This window comes from Aphelocoma coerulescens (assembly GCF_041296385.1).
Source record: "Aphelocoma coerulescens isolate FSJ_1873_10779 chromosome Z unlocalized genomic scaffold, UR_Acoe_1.0 ChrZ_unloc_scaf_1, whole genome shotgun sequence".
Taxonomy (NCBI): domain Eukaryota; kingdom Metazoa; phylum Chordata; class Aves; order Passeriformes; family Corvidae; genus Aphelocoma; species Aphelocoma coerulescens.
The window spans coordinates 1949911-1976011 of NW_027184086.1; the positions used below are offsets into that span (position 1 = coordinate 1949911).

Consider the following 26101-nt stretch of genomic DNA (forward strand, 5'->3'; position numbering starts at 1 on the left):
TACTTGTTCATTGTTTATTTATGAGCAGGGTAAGATTTCCAAAGGTGTTCAGATAATTTAGAATACAGTAATCAATTCGTATATATTTTTTTATGTTACAAAATAATAAGCCTAAGTCAAATTATATTTTGTTGTATGAGGTAGGAAAAAAATGAACCCTCAAGGGGCAAACAAACTGTTGTTACTGAAAGAATTACCCATTCAGGATGGACTCATCTGCCTAACTCCTCATGAATTATTTAGCAGTTCCTTAGAAGGAAAAATCTACTATACAGTGAATTCCTATCAATATTTAATATAGCAGTGCCTGGAGCACTGGACTGAGTTCCTCACTTGTGCAGATGGCATAAGCAAAGTGTATACTGCCACATCTCTTAATGGGGGAAATCTCAGATAAATCCCAGGGCTTCCTTCCTTTGTTCTGGTTTACTTTGTGTTCTTAGAATTGGTAATGACCTGTTGCTGGGTATTTCTGCAGGGCTCATGCCAGTTTTTCCCTTTCACACACAACAATTGCACTTACTGATCACCAAACAGTTTCATCTGAAAGCCAAAATTACACCATATTGACTTAATGCTACCATCTTCTGGTTTGGAAACTACCTTTGCTGGCCCAACTACTTGTAGATTTTTTTTTTCTAGTGAGATAAAACTCTCTGAGTTATTTTTTTCTTGACCTAGTTTTGGTACCTGATCACACACTATAAAAATAATTGGGCTGTCTTATTAGTATAATTTTATTTTAGTTTTAGAATCATCCATCATAGTCAGAAAAATCCACCAAAATCTTGCTAGCTCTTTTGCTATTTCTATACTATCTGCCTCCCTGTCCTGTTCCTAATTATAGATATTCTGCCATCACAGTTAAATTTACAGCTTCCAGATTACAGCTAAATTGGTTTCCATCACTCTTTTAGCCAAGGCTCTGTTCTCAAGCTCTTCCATTTTTCACTGTCCAGGCCCAGTTCCTGACCTAGTGTGACACTGCTGCAGGGACAAAGGAACCTATTAGTGCTTTACACTTGGAGTGTCATATCTGTCTAACCTGTCCTGAAACAGAAGTGTAGGAATTTGTTTTTTACTGTTCTGTGGCAGAACATTGTCATGACATTTGTGAAGTGGGAACTTCACAATGTGAGGTGCTGAAGAACACTAAATTATCTTGGTCTCAGCACCAACATCTATCACCAAGAAAAGTAGTAGGTTTTTTTGGCCACACGGCAGCAGAGAGTGCCATGGATTGGCCACAGGTGGAAGAAAAACAGTAAAATGTGAGATTTCTAAAGGACTCAAAAATAACTCAGATTAATACTATTTTTAATGTTATCCGAACTATGTATTGTTATCATATTTACTCCATCACCTTGTTCCCTGAAACCTAGTGACTCCACTTTCAAATCTCTGCAAAAATACTGTGCTCTGAGATGAAGATAGCCAAAATATTTTTCTTCACAACAGACTTTTACATAGTAGCCTATTCATTCCCACTTGGGCATGAAGTAATCTCCATTGCCTAGCTGCCACAGCAGGCAATGAGGCAACATACACACAGAAGAAAAAAAAGAAGTGATTTTCTTGTTCTCAAAGCTATCTGTCATACACAACAATCTGCTAAAGCCTTAGCAGCCAGAGTGATGTGATATGAATATAGCCCTTTTGATCTGATTTCCTGTGCAACTCAAAATGTCTTTGCCTTTAATTCTTTTTCTCTGGCTGCTCATATAGCTCCATGATGAACACACATTGTTTCCTTGTTTCATTTTGGAGACGTTTGGGAACACTGTGGCAACATGCCATGAAGATTGGGTTTATTCCACTTCATTCCACTTACTCAACTGTTCCACTTGATTTTTTAGTCTCCTCAAGATTTATTGGAAAGTTTTAGCTTTTGTAGCACCCAGTCCTTCTGCCAGACGTACATGGAAGCTCTTAAAACTCAAAGCAATCTGTCAGAGGTGCTGCCAACGACCTTTTTACAACATTGCTGACCTGTTAATCTAGAACTGTCACTCACAATGTAGAACTCATTGTATTTCTAGTAGGAGATTCCCCAAGAGCACATGGTTTGACAAAAACAGCTACAATTAACAAAACACATGCAAAACTTTTAGGCTACCATTAAAAATAATGGTATCTTACAAAATTTAACAAAAATGATTATGGTATTTTCCAATTCCTGCAATATATTATCAGATGAGGGACCTGTCTCAGAAAGCCAGTAATGCCTACATTGCTTTCATATATATATTTTCCCTGGGGATGGTAGATTGCATATCCAACAGAAATAATACAGAAATAATACAGATTTCTGTAATCCAAGAATACAGATTTTTAACATTTATTCACTTAAATATAGACACAAAAATACATATATTCACATATCTTACAGTAACAAGTTTATAACCTTGCTGTGATAGCAACTGCTCCAAGCTGTGTTTCTGTAGCACTGATTCACTCAGGCACTGCTTGTATGTGGTCTACTTAGGTCTTCAAGTCAAATGTAATAACAGTATTCTGTCAGAATTTAGTGGAATAATTCATTTAGCCTATTTATGCATTTGTAAAGCTATTAGAATAATTCCAAGTCAAGCATACTTCCCAGAGGTATACTGTGGTCTTAGATCAGTATTTACTTTGAGATCTTTACTTGAAAGGAATTAAAATAAACCTTAACTGTGTTTTAAGCGTATCAGTCTTAGTTTGTTCATCTCTTCTGTCTAAGGTAATCTAAGAAAATGGCCATAATCCATTTAAGGAATGTATTTATTTCAAAAGATTTTTGGATTACAACACTTCTCAAGTTTGACTGATGCTAGTTAGTGACCCTGGCAATGTTTCTATTACATTAAGAAAGTAAGAACAGCTGCACCAGGTCAGACAAAAGGTTTGACATGCCCAGTGCCCTGTCATGAGAGCGTTGTCAGAGACACTTAGAAAAAAATGTGTCAGAAAAGGATAAGCATAAAAACCATCCTGGATGGCAAATGCACTCTGACTTCACTGCTAGAAGTACTTAGTCTAATGTATAGTTCTCAACTGAATTTCTATTATGCTATCTGCTTCTTCAGAATGGTGTGATATGTGTGCAACAGCCAGTGCCATCCCTGCTGCTTTCCTTCCTGATGACCTCACTTGTGCATTAGCTAAAGTGCATCTATCTTAACATAATTGTTTTCCTCTGTCTGTAGAAATAACTGCAAAATCACTAAGGGTCAGGTCACATCAACTGTAACTGATCAATGAACCCCCACAATGGAGGAAGACCCAGAGGAGATGGGCAAAGACGTGGTCCTGAGGCTCAGGGAAGAACACAAGGGGTGACCACAGCTGCTGTAAAGAAAGCAGAACTTATCCCAACACAAAGAGGGAATGAGGCTGGCCTTTGGTTTAATCAGTGGCTCTGAAAGTTGAGTGGATCAACTAGTTGTGTCAATGACCTTCCATAAGTTAATCAAAAAGGTGTGGATGTCATCCTAAAACAGCTGGACCAGCATGGGAGAAGTGTACAGGTGGCTCAGCCCAACACAGGAATATAAAAAAGCGAGGAACCAACAAAACAAACATCAAATAGAGCAGCAGGTATGAGCTGGCTTCAACCAATCACCCCAGTGATGGTAAGCATAGAGACACCTGGAATGGGAATCAGATTTTTGTTATTCAGCTGTGTACTGCAATTGATTTATTATCCTTGTGTTGCATTTTCAGTACACCGCTGTATTCTTCTGCTGAATCAAAATCCCTTGTAATGTCAAATATCTTAAGATATGCAAATTTGGTATTAAAACATGAAAACTGTCCACATGTGGAATTTCTGAACGAACTTGGCCTGAGAGTACTGGACACTAAATCCACCTAGTATGACAAAGGCAAAACTAGTTTTGATAATTTTCGTTTGAAATGTCTCCTAGTTAAACTCAAACACATACATTGCAAGATTATAAATCCCATGAAGGAAGAACAGTTGTTTATAGACACAGCTAGCAAGGATGGCATAAGATTAAAGTGTGAGCAAGTGTACTTTAAATGTCAGAATAAACATGTTCATGGTTAGATCTGCAACATTATGGCATAGCTTCTGAAGATAAAGTGAAGATTCATCTCTTGGCATTTGAAGCCTCACTGGCAAGATCCCTAAGGCTGGCACCACAGAAAGTCTGTACATCTCTGTTTTCTATATAAGGCAATTTATATGTACTGTATATGCATATGATACTGCTTCTTTCTAATTCAAATAACAGTCTTTGGTTTCCTTGTCACTGATGTCTTTACCATTACCTTAAAAACAGGACAAAGTAAAGAATATACTTTATTTTATTAAATGGGAAATACACATATTTTTAGGTGGGGAAAAAAAATCAGGCTACAGTGTTCTAACTAATGCAGAATAAAAAATCCTGAATAAAATCCAGTTTATCCATTGTTGAGGTGAGAATAAAGATAAAGGTCCCAAAGGAAGAAAGCAAGGAGACAGTGTTTTTAAATACTGTCCGAGAGAGTTTGAAAGAGAGGATGAGACTGAGGGGAGACTTCATTGCAATCTACAACATCCTTTTGAGGGGATGAGGAGGGGCAGACACTGATCTCTTCTCTGTGGTGCCCAGTTACAGAACCCAAGGGAATGGCCTGAAGGCGTGTCAGGGGAGGTTTAGGTTGGATACCAGGAAAAGGTTCTTCCTCCAGAGGGTGTCTGGGCACTGGAACAGACCCTGCAAGGCAGTGGTCACAGCATCAGCCTGACAGAGTGCAAAAAGTGTTTGGACAATGCTCTGGCACATAGTGTAACTTGGGGTGTCCTGTGGAGGGCAAAGGGTTGGACTCCCTGATCTTGATGGGTCCCTTCCAAATCAGCATATTCTATGATTCTGTGATACTGTAAAAATGCAAGAAAGAAACAAAGGAAAAAATATAGGGACACAAAAAAAAAGGTTTCTGTGAAAGAAATTCTGGAAAGATGCCATTATTGCCTGGGGATCACAGGAATTCTAAAGCATGTGAAACTACAAATGTATGGCACATAGAAAGGCTACTGACTCATAACTATAGGCGCCCAAAAACTTTATATGTATCCCTGTGACAGGGGAGCACACAGATTTTTACATGTTATTCCTGTGAACACAGAGTCTGATACTCCTATATATGATGCTTGAGTGGATTAAAATGTAGCAAAGTGGTCATTCATGGTACTTTTATTTAATGTACAAGCAAAGGAATAGAGAAAACATTGGTTATTTTGGCCGACCAATACGTTAAAGACTTCATTAAAAGCCACTGCTTTTCTCTTTAGGGTGAATAATCAAGTGCCTCTTTATTTATTTGATTCACATTTATTCATAGATATAGATAAAAATGCTCAGAAGTGTAGGTAGAGAAATACTTATCTGTGAGAAGCAAGAGGATCTTGTGGCTTGCTGAGTCCATTTGCATCCAGTTTGATTACACACAACAGAAAAATGCTGAAAATTATGAAATTGTTCTTTGAAGAACTGTAGAAATTAATGGAAAACTGTAAAGTAGGTTATTATTGAGTTCCCAGAGTCACTCAGTTGCTAGTTTATCAAAGATTCTTCAGTCAGAGGGAAACATAAGCATCAACTAAAAGAGAAGATACAATGTAATAGAGCATTTATACATGGCAGACAAAAGCTAGAAGAATCAAAAGGGATAAAAGCTGTAGCTTGGCAAATTTGATCCAGTTGTGTAACAACTAGTTTTACAGTATCACCAGGTTACAATTGTCCAGGGATATCAGATTGTCCATCCATCAAATTTTCTTTAAATTCAAGACTGGACATTATTTGAGGAGAGAGATGCTTCAGCAATCACAGTCAAATGAAGTGAATTTACAGGAATTGTAATATTTAAGATCAGATGAACTTTAACAATATTAATTCTAGCATTTAAAATTCTGTGTTGAAACATTATTTTAAATTTAGCGCCTTTTATCCAAGGGATTTTAAGTGCTTAACAAACACTGATTAATTAATCCCCTCAACACTTGCAAAAAGTAGGTAATTATTACTAGATCTACTTTTCAGATGTGTAAGCTGTGAATTGGCAAATTTAAGCAATTTGTCAAAGGTTGTGGAAAATCTAGGTTGTGAGAACTCATAACTATGACAACCATATTATATTCTGGATAAAACAATGTTGATCTTTAAACTTCTTGGCAGTCAGGTGGTGTTGACTAAGTATTTGCAATGGCAAAGAAAGAGATCTGAACAGAGGAGGTGAGGGATTGGAGTGCTGATCCATGAAGCTGAGAGGTTATTTAAAAAATACCAGGGAGAGGATACAGTTTATTTAACAAAACGAAAATCAACTAATGATATTAATAAAGTTGGGGGTACAGGGCTTTTTCTGTGTCTAAAATGATGGTGGAAAATGTCTATAAAGATATTAAAAGGCACTATTTATTGAAGCTACTCACCACAGACATCATGCTCTGAGTTTCCACTCCCAGCTGATTAAATACAGCGTGGTGCTGCCTGGTATCAGTATGCAGGGTGTCCATAAATCCTGGCCTGGATTATGTTACGTTAAACTTGGCAAAATTCTGGTTTCACTGTAAGTACTAAAATTCTCCCAGACTTCAGCCTCAATACTGATGCAGTTCCTAATAGAAGAGTATTTTGGATACTGCTGGAAAAGGCATTATTCCACAGTTCTAGTTTTTCTTATTGGGGTGCCTCTTACAGAAACTATGATACGGTTAGGCAAGTCTTGTTGACTATTCAAGAACAGCTGAAGAAAGCATACAAAAAGGAACCATAGCTTTCAGGACTGCAAAACCACAGAGTTGTATTTGTGGGCAACAGCCCAAGCTAGTAGTGATCTTCAACCCACAGCCAACCGTAACTTCAGGGACCTACAGAAAAGTCTCATCTATAAATTTGAAGCAGATGTTTCTAGAAAAGTACTGACCTCAAATGCCTCAGGCCTCCCTGTAAAAAAGATGACAAAACTCTTCCCTACCTCTCTTTGTAGAGCACATTGAGATGCTGAGTATCTAAACATGGCCTCAAATGATTTCCTTTGTTTTCAACCAACTGTATTTTCCATATATTTTCCATATTCTCCTGCATGCTCCTTGACTGAGCAAGATATGTCTTGATACCTGCAGAATGCAAAAAATCAAAGAATTTTCTTGTATACTTAGAAGTGAAATTTGCAAGCTTCTGAAATACTTTTTTTTTTTTTTTTCTGTTAGCTGCAAATAAAGGAAAATTATGCTAGGAGATCTGGCACAATATTCTGAGATTTAATGCCACTCTGTTGAATATTGCAGATATTCTGTTTGGTGCTGTCATGTTCGTTACTCACTGCGAGTGAAATCCAGATCTCACTGAAGTCCATGATGAATTTTGCCTCTATCTTCCTAAGCAGACCAAATAAAAAACTCAAAATGTAAAAGGTCTAGGTCCATACACATGACTGAGGAGTTACTGGCAAGCAAGACTGAATACTTTCAAACAATTGTTATGCATATGCAGTATAAACAATAGTATATTTTGTGTGTGGAAACTTTGTGCAAGTCTGAGACCTTTACTACATGTGTCTTTTGATGTTAAACTGCCACTGCTTTTAAAATTCATGCTACCAAATTACAGCCAACTCTCATAAATCAACAAAAAGTAACAAAAGCAAAGAGCAGCTAGAGAATATCAGAGTAATATGAGTGCAGCTATACCTGACAAATGTAACCTGACTTGCTTTTTAAATGCAGTTTCTTAAATGAGTATAAGAAAAAGAGCTAAATACAGTAGATGAGGAAAAGGGGAAAGGACAGTAGAAGCATTTTAGAAAAACAATACAACAAAGCATCTGGTTTTTTCAGTTCTCTAAAGGGCTGACATGCAGGGTACTGTTCTTTTCCAAACTTTTTTTTTTAAATGCTTCTACATAGCTTTAATATATTCCATCTATGCTTAGAGAAAATAATGAACTGATGAATAGATGATACTTTGAAGGGATTAACTGACTGCTGCGGAACAAACTAGATTGACTGCAAACTACTCCCAAAACTTAGTGAACTTATTATTTATAGGTCCTTTCCAACAGAAAAGCAATACAGCCAAAATTAAGTAGTCTTTCTTTGAAAATCATAGTTATTTTGATAAACAGTGCTGTCAAAGCAACAAACATTAATGGCACCAACTCTAGATCATTCACTTTCATGTAGGGTTTATGAGGCTTCTTGTGAGAATACTTCATAGTTAAAGTATGTCTTCCCTTGGGTATCACACGAGCATTTAATTTTTGTTTTGGCATTGGGCCCATTGTGTTTATGAGGTTCTTTAGAGAAGTGGAATTGATGACCACAAAAGAAAATTTGAGAGTTACTTATTTTAAACCATGATTACAACCTTTCAAGGTTTTCAGGACCAAAAAAAAAAAAAAAAAAAAAGTGCTCTTTTACAGATATGTATGTAGGGACTTTGTTGCAAAAAAGGTTTTGAGGTCCATATTTAGCCTAACAATATAAAGAGTCATATCAGGCTTTATACTATAGGGTTATTTATTGTGCTATAATGATATCCTTTGCTGCTTTGCCAGTTACACTAAATATCATGTACTACACTCTCTTGATCTACAATGCACAGTATTTTTGTAGGCAAGGTTAAGATTGCAGGTAAAACTTCAATTCAATATTCTTTGATTTTTCACGTAAGCTTTTCCATTACTAGCAAAAATTTATCATATATTTTATTAATCTTGATTTATTGTCTATAGCACATATAAATTTACACTACAGATGTAAGAATCCCTTAAGTCTTAAAGCCTATGCAGTGGGCCATGATCTTGTAGGTACAAGCCATGCAAAAGAAACTGCGCTGTGTTAGATCTGCACAATGTGGGCAAGACTATGTTAAGTGTCTTGCTACAGCTTTTCTCATAAGTGACTTGTAAATCACTCCTTATGACAATTTGTATGGATTCTGGGCACAAATGCTCTATAACAACACACTAATTTCCTTTTACATTAACACGTGGAAGATTTAGCCACTCTAGGTCTAATCCTGTTGGATTAATTCCTGAAAAATTCTAAACATCCTTTACTGCACCAAAGATAAGGAGAAATGAATATGCTCTGTGTGTGACAGTCTCACTCAGCACCTTCCAGGAGCAGGACATTTTACTGAGCACTGTGATGCAGCAGTTGCAACCTTAGTGGTACTCTCTGACTGAATAAAGAACATCCACTCTGCAGCTAACTAGGTCATGTAGACAAACCCAGAATTTACCCTCAAGGATTTGTTAAATGGGAATATCTGGCAATAAAATTAAGTGGCAAATTCCTTCTGATAAAGTTCTGGTATTCTATTACAAGTCAAAGGAGGATCAAACCAATCAAATCCTAGATAACTTAGTAATAAAAAACCCCACACTGACTATTGACCTCAGACCTTAGAGTGCCACATTCTGGTTTGATTTGCCCCAGGGTTTTTCTCCTCTTTCCATTTCTTTCCCCTCTGAAGTTTAATAGTTACGCAGAGTTAATCATTACTCTTATTTCTTGGCTCAGAGAAGATTCAGCAACATTTGCACAGCAGAAAACAACAATTGTTGCTCAAAATTAAAACCTTTTTACAGTTTTAAGTGATAGCGGATCTCTTGATTTCAACCGCAGCCTTTAGACAATGTGATTTTCCACTCTGTTTCTGCCATATGCCTGTTGACAAAAGGATTTCAGAAGTATAAGACAACTACTGTTTGTTTTCTTTTGTTTATGCTGAAATGCTAAATGATCTAAGAATATACAGTGGATTTTATAAGACATTAATAATCCCTCCTAATTAAGAAGTCTGCTTATGAATTCTTTTCAATATCTTACTTCTACTGTTTTAGGATTTATCACTAGTCCTTCAACTCTTGATTTTGCATTTTCCTTCAATAATTGTAAGCTAGTCCTACATTTCAGAACTGTTTTCCAGTTATCTGTTAGCTGGATTCCACTGTCTCCTGATTTTTTCCATTTGAAATGGGAGGTTGAAAAAATTAGTTTTGAAAACACCTTTCCAGTGTCAAAGGTAAGATGCATGTCTTTGAAGTGCCTGTGGCCAAGGTCCAAAATGAAGGTCAGTAAAAGCAAATGATTGCCAAAAAGGTGTGAAATTAATTTCTTAACTGTACAAGTCTTCTGTAACTTCAATTTAAAAGAGTAGTATTTTAATGAATAATTTTCATTAAGCAGAGAAGTCTGTGCAAAAACTCATCTGAGATGGAACTTGTGAAAAAAAATCATAATGAAGGAAGAGGGATCATGAGTGCCAAAAGACTGCTTTCTCTCATCTAAGTTTTTGATATTATGGTCTGCAATAATAAAATTCTCACATTTTCTTCTCTAACAGTACTGTCTTCTAGAAAGCTATGGCACAGCTGATGGTAAGGAGAATAATATTCACTTAGAACTGGCCCAAAGCAGACAATGCGATTCAAACTGTTGTAATGTTTTCATAAATTCATTCTCCACTATATCCACAACACCTTCATGGACAATGAGACTGCAACCAAAGTCTTGCTAAACAGTCCGAAAAAATTTTAACCTTATTGCTTTTCGGCATCGGCTTTCCATGACGATTATCAGACTGGCATTTGTCAACTGATGTCTGTTTTGTTGGCATGGATCACACAAGGCAGCTAATTCTGCTCTGTTCTTGCTTGGCTGAGTCTAATCTCTTGGAATTCAAGAGTCAGCCAAACTTGGTATACCATGCAGTGGAAAAGGCTGCATACAAAATCTGCAACAAAAGTGTTATATTTGTGTATTATATCCAGAGAGTGGACCTCTCTGATTAAGGAATAAAGAGGGTTAAGAAAACGCCCTTTCTCTCATGACCCTGTCTTGAAAGTTGTGGTTTGTTGTGCTCCTAAATGTCTTTGATAATGCTTCTCTTTCTATTTCGTGTTGGAATTCACACAAATACAGGACTACAAAAAAAAGCCAGGTACCCAGGCATGAATGGGTTATCTGCTATTTCAAAAACATTTAGTTTTCACTCTTCAAACACTACTCTGCAAACTGTTCAGAAATGTAGTTTCTAAAGGAAAGGGTGTATTTTCTCATAGTCACATGACTCTAAGAACAGGCTTTTTAATTAAAACCATTGTTGAAGTCTGAACAGTATAGCTAAAAACTCTGCAGGGGTCTTCCACCCCACCTACAGTAAATAACTCTTCAGAGCTTTATCACTGAAACCTCTGAAATTTCTTTCTTCCAGCTAAAACCTTCCAAAGTGCATAGCTGCACACAGACTTCTGCAAAATTTGCTTGCTAATTAACTGCAATAATATATATCAGTCTTGTTTCTGTTTGTTCTTTCAACCAGATTAGATTTTCTCCCCAGCACAAAGGACCTTGTTCCATGGCTGCAGTACCAGTGGAGCTGTTGCTGTACAAAGCAAACAGCGTGGGTGAGAAGCTGCACCAAATACCCACGGGGGTAACCTTTGTGCTGTGTTGACAGACGTCTTGGGGAACACCATCTGCCCAGGCCATGTGTCACTCACGGCATCCAACTACATCCTGTTGGGTCTGCTCCCTTGGTCAGGAAAGCATCTCCTCTGCAAAGAGCTCTCCAACATGTGATGTACACTGAGTCTCCTTAGCGTAGGAGTTCTGAAGTTTCCTGAATGGAAAGACTGTCTCGTGCCATTCAGCTACCTCTGCATGCGAACTCCTTAGAGCTGCCTTTAGACTATAAGACTCTTGTGCAACATATCAGGGCAAGTGCCTCCAGTGCTAACTCAGCGCAGAATTGTGGCATGATCTGTAGTAACCTACTCTGCAGCTGTGCTGTTTGGGGTTTTTTTAATGTTGATTCATTTTCACTAATGTGAGTAATGTTAGTTGATGGGTGGTGCTGTGTGATGAGGGAACAGTGTCAAAGTCTAAGGCTTTGCTATGTACTGAAAGATATGCACAAGCAAGCACAGGGTTTTGCAACAATAGGGACTGTTTATGATTTTACAGCTTATGATTCATACGTAAAATGAACAGCAAGAATAATGGTTGCAGTTGCACAAACTTAAATTGAAAATTATCCTGAATGTTGATTAAATTCTGAAAATTATTAAAGGGTATCTTGTGAATTTTTTTATTCCTGTAAAGTGTGCTATTAATAATAAAAATTGATAATTATGTTTACTACATAGGGCTTGAAGGTAATCAAGTACAGGATTTCCATCATGTTTCCAGGTAATAACAGTAGTCCACCTGTGCCTCAATTTTCTAGCTTGTTTTTCTTCACTTATCTGGACACAGACAAAAAAATACCCTAGCTGTCTATCCCATGCAACAAGGCTTAAACAAGCAACAAAAACCCACATCATGCCCACAAGCAAGATCAATGATTTTTCCACTAGTCAATGTAACGCTACAAAACCAAGAACCACATATACCTGCAAACACCTGTTTCTTGTCATATTATTTTGAATTCAGTGTTTGGTTTTACATGCATGCCTACCTCTTTTAGTCTTCTGGGGCTTTTGTTTTGTTTGTCTGTTGTTTTTTTTAATCTCCTTCTGTCTGTTTTGAAAAGACTGCTTGAAAACAGCGTTTCTAAGCAAACACTGGTGTTCTAGACCACCATCTGCAATTACTCAGTGCACAGAAAGAATCCTGAAAAGCTAACTTTCATCATGAGGAGTCTGGAAAAATGCAGTCTCAGCATGTGCATTTGAACAGCAAGCAACATAAAATATCATTTAGGAGTATCACAAGGTCGAACGGGATTAATATTTACCTTAGCTGGTTTAAGTCCTGCCCTGTCATCATAGGACATGCACAGATGCTGAAATGAGAGCCTGCTCATGTAACATAATCTGTATAACCTGTATAGCCTATCTGCTCAATACAGCATTTTTTGCACGAGTAAACAGCAATCTTTGCAATAACTACATTAATACTGTCCACTGTCTCTGTTTTTATTTCCTGCATTATACTTCATTTTTACAGTACAGTGCTTAATCTTTCTTGCACCTACAAGCTTTAAATGTTTGTTTCTGCAGTGATAATACTAAAATTGGAGGTTTTGCAAGATCCTGGCTCTGTAATAAATTAAGATTGAGCAATTGCTTTCAAAAGTCTTTTAAAAAGATCTTTGAATTAATGTCTTTAGGAATTGAAGTGGATGGGAAAAGGAAAGCTCTATATTTATCCTAGGGCCATGGATTCTCTTGCTTCGACTTTATTGATGAGCCATTTCAGTTATTTTTATTGAATCAATATTAATGACAAATCAGTGCAATGAGCTTTACATTTTGTAGAGCCAGGAACCCTACACAGGGTCTTGAGTGGGTAGAAACAAATGCTTTTATTTTGCCTTTCAAATTGACAGTATTAAAAACACTTTAACTTCACAAAGACATAAATTTTGAGCTCTTTAAAGTGTGTTGACAAACAAATTCTTCATAATTAGATATTTAGCAAACATGAGCAAAAGTATTTACGAAGACAAACAAACACAAACTTGAATGGCAACACACTATATCTTAGTAATTACCTACATATATGGAGGGGACATTACATTTAACTTCAACACTTCTGTGTCTAGGAATAGATAAATAACCTGCTTCCATTTATGTTTTTGAAAATCTTGTACCTTGTAATTCTTTCCCTTGCAAGCTTTGGGGGGGGGGGGGGGGGGGGGGAGGAATTGTGAAATAGCCATATGAAGCTAGGAAATATTTTGTTTCCTTCTCAAAGTTTTCCTCAATGTGTTAAACTTTGGAAGTTTCCAGACTAACATTCAAATAGTTATGTGCTGAAGAGATCTTGCCCAATTTGTGAGCTAAAGATCTTTTGACAGCTCAGCCAGAAACACTGGATTTTGAACTGACAAACTTGGAAATGGAAGCAAAGTTGATAACTAGATAATTTTCTTTAAAACAACAGCAAATTTTTAAGAACCATGTGCAAAAAAGAACATGCATGATTCCTGTACAAAATAATATGCCTGAAAATATCTCAGAAAGATACCACTCTAAAATTTGTCTAAAATTCAATTTTACTGTATTTTGTGTTCACTTGCTTCTTTGAACATTCAAACCCATGAAGTTATTGAGCCTCAGTACATCACAGCAGAGTAAAGGTATAATCTATCTCTGGTTGGTAGACTGGAAAATGAGGGCTAGGGGAGCAAGGGAGTTGCCAGACAGTTTAATAAAAAGAATATCAAGAATCTTCATTTAATTCTTCTATTCTAGCAACTTGAAAATACTCACACACAAAAGTAAATCCTGGTTCAGGTTTGTCTGAAGCCATTTCCTTATGTTCTTTTTCATGAGATTATTTATTCTTCCTAGTGGGAAAGAAAAAAAGGACAAAAAAATAGGGAGTACATACACAGAGTCTCTCACAGGTAAATGTGTCTGAGAAGAAAAAATATCTTTAAGTTAGAGAAATCACCTAGAAAGAAAGCTCTTATTCTAGTTGAGAATATTTGCAATCAAATTAGGAACATGCTTCTCTATACAGAATTCAGTAATTCTCTCCAACAGTATTATTTATGCCTGTGGTACCTACTCTTCTCATATGGAAATTAGTCTAAGGTTTTGTTCTGAATTGCTCTTTGACAGCTTACAGTATCAAGGATTGCTGTAAAAGATGAGAGAATTTGTGATGATTAACCATTCTGTTCAGTTATCAGTTTGCAAAACTTGAAGCTGAGATTGCTTCTAAATAATTTTTGTCAACATATTTACGCAATCAGAGAGTGATTAAAAGTATAAGAATGCATGATGCTTTCAGATCCTGAGAAATACAGGTCCAGGGTAACCACTGATAAACAAATAAGCTGAAATTTTGTTCAGCCTTTTAACGAAATATTGCAGATGATTTAAATACAGACCAACCACAGGAATATATATATTTTTTTGCCCGGCTATGTTTAATAAAATTCTACTGAAATGTTGACATATGATTTAAAAATTCACATTTCCACAAAATTTAGGAAAAAAACCCCGGTATATATTTCACTAACTCGCAATATGCATCCATTTTCCAGAATGGGCTTGTCTTAATTCTCTGCATTGTAACAAAAGGAAAAAGCCCATGATATTTGCCTGTTGAATGTCTTTAAAGTCACTGGAGTTAATGTCAGGAAAAGGTGGATTGGGTCCTACCAGTTAGTTTTACTTCTAAAGCACTGCTCAAATTCGTAGGAGATAAAAATCATACATACATGCTACAGGAATAATGCAGAGATATATTTTCTGTTTTCTGTTTTATGAGTGACAAAGTATCTCTGAATGGCAAAGCCAAGTACTTAAATTATATTTTAACAACTCTACCTACATTGTAACACCATAAGTCATTTGTATCTGCTCAAGATACCAAGCATTGCTGGACAATGATAAAAATAATGTGAACCGTTAATGGCAATCAGCAAAGAAAGAAAATCTACAGAAACATCCCTTTTTCCCTCAGACAAAGTCTTAGGCTGCGCTTAGCTAATTATTTTGAGCTATGTGATCAATTAAGGTAGTGGCTGCAGCACAGCACATCAAGCCACAGGAATTCCGTGCAGCCACAGAGAAAGTACAGGCTCTGCAGTGGATGGTAATGGTTTGTTTGTGTTGTGGAGCTGAGGATTCAGGGGCAGCTACACAGTCTTGTCAGAGGCAGTACCAGACACCCAGTCTGCACACATACTAATTTTTCTAAACACTGTATTCAAAATAGTTTCACCGGTGTTGAATCACTTGTTAACAGTCTTTACCTTTCTGCCTAATGAATGCTTATGCCAGGGGCCATTGGTATACAGAAGCATTTTACAACTGCGCCATCAATAATTGTGTAATAATGTAATCATGAAAAAGGAGAGTGGGCTAGAAGCTGGTTTGTTCCTGGGTGCTGCATATTTGATCAGTTCTGTGAACTGGTTATGGTGTAAAAAAAATTCTTTCTCTTTATTAAACTGGTAGTTTGTTTTACTCATGGAATTAATTTACATCTTCAGTCTAAAGGATTTATATCTCTGTATTGTTTATAAACTACTAAGATACAGCCACCTACAGCTTGCTTGCTAAGTAAAGCAGGGACAAAGGATATACTCCTGCTATTGTTAGTCTTTTTTGGATTTTCTTCCCCCAATTATTATTAGTTTGCCTTCCTTTCACAGCTTTGTATGTCTTTAAAAAAACCCACAATGCTTGCAGTCCTGGAAGGACATTTTATATACTGGATTAAGCTCTGACTCTGCTATTAAAATGTATTTTAAGTTGTACAAAATGACCCCTTGCTCTTTCCCTGTGATACTTCTCACAAGCAGAACAAAGAGGAAAAAAAAAATGAACTTTTCTTACAAATGTGGCTGAGGAGATTCTTTGGGTGAAAAAGCATTATTTATTCTGCTTCCTACAATGGCACATCTCTGTCTGTGCTGGACAAAAAAGACGAAGGAAATATTGGATGTGCCCATGCCTACTAAAAGAACTTAGTTCAAAGATGGCAAAAAATCGGAATTGCTGGGCTTCTTTTAATGAAAAGGAATGTACCGAGTTTGGGATTATGGTGCCTGTTATACCTGGGTAATTTACTTGTCTGATGTACTTTGTACCCTACTAACACTAATCTGCAGATGTCAACATACTGTAAACAACGCTGAAGGAAGACCATAGGGAGACAAGTTTTTCAGCTTTTAATAGTAAAGCTTTGAAAACCGTAAAATACTTCGCTAAAAACAAAACAAACAAAAACCCACACACAAACTGAAAACATACCCCAAACAATTAAAAAAACAAACCCAAGGGGTTTGATTGTTTCTTTTTAACTCCAGCCCATGCTCCGTCGCTTCACTAACTTCCGAGCGGGGGACGAATAGCAGAAATCGCGGGCAGTTTGGGTGATGCGACCGGTGTAGATTAACCCGCAATGTCCTTCTCGACGCTGAGGAAAACCACAGGGAAATGAACAGCTCAACAAGCATCCCCGCGGCAGAGCCGAGCCCCGCGCAGGATGCGGCCGCCGCTCCGCCCGCGCTGCGCCGCCGCTCCGCGCCGCTGGGGGGAGTCGGGGCGCTTCCGAACGCGCCGCGCCGGCCGCAGGCGGGCGGGACGCGGCCCCGCGGGCCCCGGCGGCGGCGCGGGACGGGACAGGCACGGGACGGGACGGGACGGGACGGGACGGGACGGGACAAGCACGGGACGGGACGGGACAGGACGGGGCGGGGCGGGGCGGGACGGGAAGGGAAGGGACGGACGCGGCCCTGGCCGCCGTCACCCCGGCAACGCCGGCGGGCGGGAGCGGCGGGAGGAGGCCCCGGCTCCGCCCCGCCCGCGGGAGCCGCTCACCTGCCCGCGCCGCGCCGCCCCCTCCGCGCACCCGCGGGCATTTGGCGGCCGAACACCGGCCCGGCGCCCACCGTGCCCCGCCGCTGGTGTCGGCGTGTCCGCGGCGGCGCGTGGCGGAGCGGAGCAGCCTCCGCGGCTGCGGAAGGTCCCTCCGCGCTCCGCCGGGTCCCGCAGCGCTGCGGTGTGCGGGACCCGGCGCTGCCGCGCGTCGCCCGGGGCAAGCGTGTCGACCCCCGCCGCGGGGGGAACGCGGGGAAGGAATTTGCTGTTTCGATGGAATTTCTCGGCACACTGTTTGTCGTGGCCGGCGGAAACTCGTCCGCATCCCGCGCAATGCCTGTCGCAGCATCCAGCGTTGAAATGGTTACCTTCAGCAGTAAGGCTGCACAGGAACTACTCCGAGGTCTTAGTAATTCAATTAGTCAGGTTTCCAGAAGGTGGGGTTGGGTATTTTTTTGGCACGGAGGAGGAGAAGCCCGGGACGACGCCTCCCTTCTCGTGTTGCAAGCCAATCAGGTCGAGGTGTAAAAAAAAAAAAAAAAAAGGGGAAAAAAAAAAAAAAGAAAAAAAAAAAAAAGGAAAGAAAAAAAAAAAGGGAATCTGTAAGCAAACAGCAGACTGTGTCCTGACTGGCTGCGCAGGCAAATCCCCCCTTTCCCAAGTAAACTGCATGCAAAAATCCCACATGATCAAGCAGCAGCGCCCGTGCTTGGAGCTGGCTGCCTGCACCTCCTCCTCGTCTTCATCCCTCGCGCACACCGGCGCCCGATCTGACCCTCTCGTGTGCATGTATGTATGCGTGTGTGTGTGTTTGTGTGCGTGCCTACCTCGCTATACCGCGCATAGATCTCTGCGGCTGCCTGTCGCACACACGCATGCACAGAGACAGCTCAGCACGCCAGGCTCCTAGCTTTTCCAGGTTGCTGATGTCGGATTTACACGCAGTGAAGGGACCGGTCATTGCAAAAGGGGGCGTGACTGTTTAAAGATTTTTTTCCTCCCATAAAGCAATTTTTTTTTTTTCCAGAGCTGACTTTTGCCCCTCCAATCCTCGTCGCTCTTTACGATCCCTCCCTGCCTGCCGCTGCATTCAAGTTTATTTATTTGCCTGCTGGCGTGGTATATTTTTCCTTGCCGCTCTTGCTGCTGCTTCAGAGGGAAAAGGGGAGCAGCTGTTGGGCAAGACCGAGAAGATCTGGGGTGGTTGGGTTTTTTTCGTTCTCCTTATGTAGCCATCTGAGGGGTGGATTCTTTTTCTCTTACCCCCTCCCTGCTCTTTCAAACTGTTTTGTCCTTCCGCAGAAGTTGATGTTCACGGAACTGGACCCTGCTTTATCTCAGAGAGGCTCCGGGAGGCTGAATCAGGAGATTTCCGCACCTCGCCTTATCGCTCCATTCGTTCCCCGAGCAGGAGAGGCGAGCCAAGACCAGCATCATCAGAGGAGTTTGCAGGCTTGATTTTGCACTTCTCCGAGATTTTGCTTTCCTCCACGCCCTCTCATAAAACAATTTTTTTTACTTTCATCTCCTTGGTTTCCACGCCACTGTATTTCTTGGATTGGCCGTTTTTTTTTTTCCCTGCCCCCACCCCCCCCGCTTTTTTTTTTTTTTTTTTTTTTTTTTTTTTTTTTTTTTCCTTTGCTGTTGCTCAGTCCTTGGTGCATCCACCGCCCAGGAACAGGAAGGACAAGAAAACCACTCCACAAAGTCTCCTTCAAGACACTCCGTGCTGCAGAACAGGCTCCTCAACTCCATCAGCGCAGCAAGCAAACTCCTCAGGGCTTTTGCTTCTTTCCCCCTCTCTCCCCTCCCCCCCCTTTTTTTTCCCTGGTTTTGTTTGTTGCTCATTTGCGGGGAACGGAGGGCCAGAAAGGAAGACACAAACTTTGTACTTTGAGATCTGCGGGTACTTCTCCTCCCGCTCCCAGCCGGCGGCCTTTAATATATTGCCAGGAGTCGCCGTGGGCTTTCAGGGGAAAAATCTCCTTCCCCTCCTCCTCCCCGCTCTTCTTCCCCGTCTCCTGCTCGTTCGCTCCTTCCATCCCCGCGCACTCCGGCCGTCAGCGCCGCCGGGGCCGCTCGCAGGGGGCGAAGGAAGGGCTGCTCTCGCCCGCCCGCCGCTCCGGCGGGCCGGTGTATGTCGTGCCGTGGGCTCCGTGCGGGACTCCCGGTGAATGAGCACCTCCCGCCGCTTGCCGCCGCCACCCGTCTCGGCCCCCACCACCCCCTGCCAGGGTGAGGCTTCCTGAGGGGCCGCGGATCGCCCTCCCCGCCTGCTGCCCGTCTTCGGCGCCAGGCGCCCTCCTCTCGCTGCGGCGCGGCACGCCGCGGAGCCCACCGCCTCCGCGCCTCGCTTTTTATTTATTCACCCCACAACTCCCGCGCCCCGGCTTGGTTCCGCCTGCCTTCTTCCCCATTCTTTCCCCCCCCCCCCCCTTTTCTTTATTTTTCCGTCATCCCGCCGCCTCGCTCCGCGATGCCGCACGTGGAGATGCTGCTGCTGGCGGCCGCGGCGCTGTGGGTGTGCGTGCGCGGGCAGGAGCCCGGCGCCAAGGCGGTGGCCGACCGCTACGCCGTCTACTGGAACAGCTCCAACCCCAGGTACGCGGGGCGGCCGCGGGCGCGCACCGGGCGGGGGTCGGCGGGCGGGCGGGCGCACAGCGGCGCTCCGGCGCCGGAGACTCGTGTCGAGAGACCGGCTGCAAGATGGAGAGTAAAACTTTTATTTTTCGGAGGTTCAGGGCTTCAGGCAGCAACGGTGGGCGGGTGGCGGGGGTGATCCTCTCCTCTCCTCTCCTCTCCTCTCCTCTCCTCTCCTCTCCTCTCCTCTCCTCTCCTCTCCTCTCCTCTCCTCTCCTCTCCTCTCCTCTCCTCTCCTCTCCTCTCCTCTCCTCTCCTCTCCTCTCCTCTCCTCTCCTCTCCTCTCCTCTCCTCTCCTCTCCTCTCCTCTCCTCTCCTCTCCTCTCCTCTCCTCTCCTCTCCTCTCCTCCCCGGGATCGGCCGCCGCCGGCCCTCAGGAGCCAGATGGATGCCCTCCCGGCGGGGCATGGGCGCCCCTCGCCGCGGGGCAGCCGCCGTCTGCTGCCAGCCCTGCTCCAGGAGCTCGGGAGGGATGAGGGGCGGAGGTAGCGGCCCCCCAGGTGGTGCCCCTAAGGGTTCCTGCGGCGGGAGTGGCGCCCGCCGGTAGCGGGGAGCCGGCCCCGGACAGGGCTCTGCGTCCTCGGCGGGACCTCCGCAGCACCCCGGGTGAGGTGGTTGTCAGGGGCGGCTTTGCCCGGCCATGCCCTGCGCTGCCCGCCCGGCGAGGGGCTCTCCCGGGCGGGCTGGAGGTGAGGAAGCGAGGTAGGTATGTCGTCCCGGGCCGGGGTCTGCCGGTGCCGCCGGACACGGACGGCGCATCTTCCGGGGTCCCCGCCGTCGCGGCCGAGTGGTGCTGGCGCAGTCGCTCCGCTCCCCTTGCGCCGGAGGGTTCCTAGCACCAGCCTCTGAGTGCAGTTCAGCACTGGAAAGGGAGGTTTAATTTTTTTTTCTGGAGTTTTCCCTCTTGTTTACCATCAGATAATTTCAGTCCTGCTCCAAATGGTATCCATGTGTTTAGGTAAAAAGTCAGCTGGGTATTAAATATTTTTGCCTTGTCAAAGTGCCCGTGTCAAAGTGCTTACCCTTTTTTTTTTTCTTTCGTAAACCTGTCAGGGTAGTCTAAGTAAATTTGGGGACGTTTTATCTTAGGTTATCTCTTTTTTATGCTTCTGATACTGCTGTTTGGCTTGAGATTAGCACATTGATTTTTGTCACAGGTCATGTTTTTTAATAGATCTGTGTTGCTTGCAGAAAACTTCACTACTCGGTATTCCAGAGCAGGTTTAAAATAGGTGATGCAGAAGTTAACGGACAGAATTTTCAAGTGCCCAGGGTTAGCTAGTCTGTCCAGCACTTTAACACTGTGCTCCTGGTCACAGCGCCTCAGCGATAAATAGTTGGCACAAAAAACTTGAGACAAAGAAACAGAAACAATCATATTTGGGTATGATGAGTATCTCCGATTTGAAATGTCTTTCTCTACACTTTCCTCTTTCTACGTGTGTTACTTGAAAAAAATTGCTCAGAGTAAATAAGATGAAAAGTTATACCTCACATCACCATCAAAGAATGTATGTCCCAAAAATTGCTTGTCTCTAAAAAACTGAGATCTTTTTTCTGTTGTTAGGCAAAATGAAATGTAACTGCTAGAAAAAAGGAAAAAAATGAAGCCATATTCTCAAATCCCACTGGGTGAAAGGAGGATCGTTGAAAGAAATAGGTTTGACTAATTACACACATTGCTGCCATAACAGTTCAAATACTACAAAAATAGCCTTAGATTCAAGATTTTTCGCTTCTGCTGTCTTATGTGTGATGATCTTACACACTAACTGTACATAGGTAAAGACAGTTGAAGGTACAAGCAATGCTTACCTAGTTGGTAGGTATTATACACTGAATTATATTTACAAGGATTCTAGTAAGTTTAATCATATATTACTACTATTAATGGAATCTCTTATTAATCCAACATCTAACGTCAGCAGACTGCAGAGAAAACTTAGTTTTGTTATTCTTCCAAACAGCAGAGGAAGAGTTAATTTTAAGATGTTTCTAAACCTTCTGTTTTAAAAACAAACATTTCTTGTCTTAAAATGCTGCTCTCTCACAATGGATGTATCCATTTGAATATGTCGTGTTTATTTGTGAATTAAAGATATGAGAAAGAGCAGGGTGCAGATGCAACTCTCCTTTGTTTTATACAGCGTGCCCAGTTCGTGTGTGCTTTCCAAGTAACATGAGCGTTACATAAAAACAGGCAAACACCTGAATGGTAGGTGGAAGAGACCCAAAGAAAAGAAAGCACTTCTCTTTTGAATTTGTTTTCTCAGAACCTAAGCTGAAGGCAAAATTGTCTTTGGATATCAAAATTTTTAGAGCAGTTAACAATGTTGCAGGAATAACTTTGGAGTGATTTATCTTCATACAGAGGCAGACCCAGGAGGTGAACACATGTAGAAGTAAGCAGAGATGCTTACTTGGTGATAACTACTTGAAATTAGAGGAAAAATATAGTGCAATTCTTTAAACACAAATACTACCATTGTGATTTACTTACTTCTTTATTGTATTTATTCAGAATTAACAAACTGCCATAGAACTAATTAATTTCCTTTAAAATAATGAAATATTGATCATCTTAATAATGATAAAGGCACTCTAAATTAAGGTTTTATTTTAAGTTTGAAGAATTTAATAATGATTGTCCTTCCTTTTGGTTTGATGATTTAATTTTTATTAGTATTAGACTCCAGCAACTTACTGAAATATGTAAAGATTTAATTCTTATTGAAGGACACTTCAGCAAATTGTTGAATGGTCCAGTTGATAAGTGCTGCTGGTGTGAACAATGTTTTGTAAATAAAAAATCATGGGAGTCTAGTAGCAAAATTCATATTACATGTCTTGGCTAGTTGCCAAAGTTCTGCTAGAACAATTAGAAAGTGTATGGTCATTTTTGTCAGTATGTATGAGTAACAAAGTTGTATATTCTTACAGAGTCAAAGTCAGTTCTTGGAAATGTTTAAAGTATTGCTGTGCCTTATTCTGTATTTAATTATCAACATACACCTACCATAAATGCTGTAGTCCATTTCCAGGAGAGAATATACTTAGGAATTAACATTTTGAAGTATAAATAAAATAATTTTTTTTAATCCTTATTTTTTTTCTTTTTATTGGAAATGAATCCTCAAGTAAGCTCAAAAATGTTGTTTCTTTTATTTGTTTATTTGTGTACAAGTGTACACAAATTCCATCATAAAGTGCATTAATCTTTCAGCACTGTTTGCATATGTGTTCTTATATGGGACAGCAATTTATTATCATCAGGGAGTATTTTTCTGAATACAATGCTCAGTTTTGGAATGGAGCATATGATTTTAATCTTGATTAGTAGTATCCTTCTAATTAGAATTCAGAACTAATTTTGTGTACCAGGGCCAAATTTTAAAGCGGTCGACCTGCTTAGTGCCTGCTACTGTTTTTAATCTTGTCACAGTTCAAGCTGAACTACTTGATGTAATTATTGCTATGTTTTTCTGCTTGCCAGGAGTATGCTTTAGGATTGTGGTTTCTATTTAGGTATTTCCCTGTAAGTTGTTTCAGTGTCAGGTTATGTAGCTTTATAAATTGTTAGTTTCGGGGTGGTTAAAAATACTTGAATTGCAAGTCTAGTTTCTGGTCATACATAGAGGCCATAGCTTCTAGTCTCACGGAAGCAAATATTTTTTATTACGAGTATTACTGGGCTTGGCTGCATTTTATACAAGAAAATGGTATATCAAATCCTTAAAAAAATATTATAAAGACATAGGATGCTGATTTATTTTCTCTTTGTGTATTTATGTGGATAAAATCAAATCAGATGGTAATTAGAGAATTTAGGTACTGAAAAGTAATTCCAACTTCAACTGGGGATTTCCCATAATTAAACTGGATACCACAGTTTGGTCAGTATTTATAAGGGCTTTTTTTTTTTTTACATAGATATTTGGGAGCAGCAAACAGAAAAATGAGTGGATACTTCTGAAAATTCTATGCATAGATCAGAATTTCACAACCTGGATTTCTCAGCCTATGTGGATTTTTCAGCTGAGTATTTAGGCACTGTTTCAGAAAAGCATCTAACTTCTTTGAACTCAATCCTTACACACCTAAGTTCTGCTGCAGCTGTGTGTGTGGATAGATGTGTGCTTAAGTGCCTCCCTGGACCAGCCAAATTCACAGATTTAGTTTTGAGAAGCTCTGGACGTGGCAGCTCATGCACACCTGGCACTTTTCAGAGCATTTTCATAGGCTGGGTGGATGTCTGAGTGTTCTGCCATCTGTTACATGTTTGTGGATTTCACCATAGCATGTTGGTTGTATGTGCTGAGGTCATGTGGCTGTTTTTTTGTTTGGTTTGTCTTGTTTTTTTGTTTTCCATATAGACACAGTTCTGTCTATGTGCAGAGTTGAGGGAAGCCATGCAGAAATGGCTGGAATAGGAAGAAAGCAGTTACGCATGTTAAGAACAACTAAGAAGTTGGGGATGAGGAAGGGTAAAGTCAAGGCATTTACTTTGATGTTGGTATTATGTACAAGTCTCATATGTCAAGGGAAGCATAGGAGCCTGCGTACTTGGGGTATACATATACATACTTGTATATATATTATATGTATATATAAACCTATTTTGAAACAGCATGGCTTTTATTTTGAGAGCATTTTATCCAACAGCTTGCTCTCTGAGAGCTGAAGAAATCTCCGACGGGTTCCTTGTAATTAAAAGATCAGTAGTAGAGCCTTCAATTCTTTACACCTACTTTCTCTGCTTTTAATGGTTTCATTAACACCTTGTGTCTCCAAAAGAACGTTGGTGTTTATTTTAAAAGTGGGTGTTTGAAACAGTTTGAAACCTTCTATGGAAAGACTGCACAAAGAACAATAGTTTCACTGGCTTCCACCTTTATATGAAAGGCACCTTGTTAAGTGGTACCTGATCTTCACGAAACCGTTCTTATTAAATCTTTTCCAAGTGCACATAGTCAGGACACTTCATTGCATTCTTCTTCTAGCCCTATATGCTTTTTGAGAAGGATAGATAAAGATGAGCCTTCCTTTCTCTCCCCTATTGCTATGATCCCAGCAATCTACCAGCTTCATGCTGGGCTGAGAAAATGAATGAATGCAATTAGTCCTTCAGGAGTCATGGTCATTGCGTTCCTATGGAGAGGCATATGTAATGTATATGGCATATGTAATGCGAATATGTACGAATTTCAATATTTGTGTATATATATACGTACGCATATATACATATATATACACGTGTGTATGTATGCATTGAAGTGTGTCATTAAGTGGTGATGTGCTGTACAGTATATCAAGAATATTATGTGAGGGAAAAAAATCTGAAAATGTATTTTTTCTAGTTGAACTCTGAAGTGTTTAGAAAGTGAATGGAATTTCCATCAGATTTCCAGGTCTAATCTTCCAGCTAAGGTATTTAGTGTTAAAGTTCAAAGCAGTAATAAAAGAATTATTTGTAGATTCTGTGTTTTAGTTCTTGGCCATCTTCCCAGTTTGCTGTTTCTTCACACGCTGGTAGTTCCCAGGTCAGTAGGTGGGCAGGTAGATAAGCTACCACTCGGGCACACCAATGTAAAATCAAACAGAGAAGATTATATGAGTGTGCTTTGAGAACTCTCTGGGCTTATTTGAGTGCCTTGTGACTTCTTCCAACACCAGTCTGCTGCTGGGTGGAGGACTGCAGCATTGTTGAAATACTAGACTACCAAGAAAACACATAAAGTTTGGTCACTGGGAACAGCTCAGAGAAGATGCTAACAAAGACACAGCCTTTCCTGGAGAAACCATGAGTAGACAATAGTTTGTCCATACCTTTGAGATATGCTTTTGTTGCTTTGGCTTACTGTTTTTCAATTTAATTTTTTTTCAATGCAATTACAAGTTTTTTAGATCTGCGATTTTCTTCCAATAAACCCTCTTTGCTCTGCTACCCAGTTCTGAGCATTATTTTAAAAAAAAATGTCTTTAGTCTCATTATTAATCTAATATTCCAGTGCTTCTGAATGGTCTAATTCACTTTTGAGAATAAAGGGCCCTGTTTTGTTTAAGTTTTTGTTGCATTTGTGCTTTTAATTTAGTCAGTCAGCAGAACACCAGCATAATGAAATGAAAACGTTTGGTTTGAAATAAACAGACAAGTTATTGAAATTGCATT

At 40.5% G+C, this 26101-nt stretch overlaps 1 protein-coding gene across 3 annotated transcripts in view; it reads left to right on the forward strand.

The window, feature by feature from the left end:
* The first annotated feature begins 19741 nt into the window (after positions 1–19741).
* Positions 19742–26101, forward strand: part of EFNA5 (ephrin A5) — a 203767-nt gene continuing 197407 nt past the window's right edge. For 2 of the 3 annotated variants that reach the window (XM_069002596.1, XM_069002598.1), the window contains exon 1: positions 19742–19893. In XM_069002596.1, the coding sequence (XP_068858697.1) occupies positions 19769–19893 (125 nt within the window). In that variant the 5' untranslated portion in view covers positions 19742–19768. Of the gene's footprint in view, positions 19894–20334; positions 20635–26101 lie in introns of those variants that run through there. The other variant, XM_069002600.1, reaches the window with a different exon arrangement.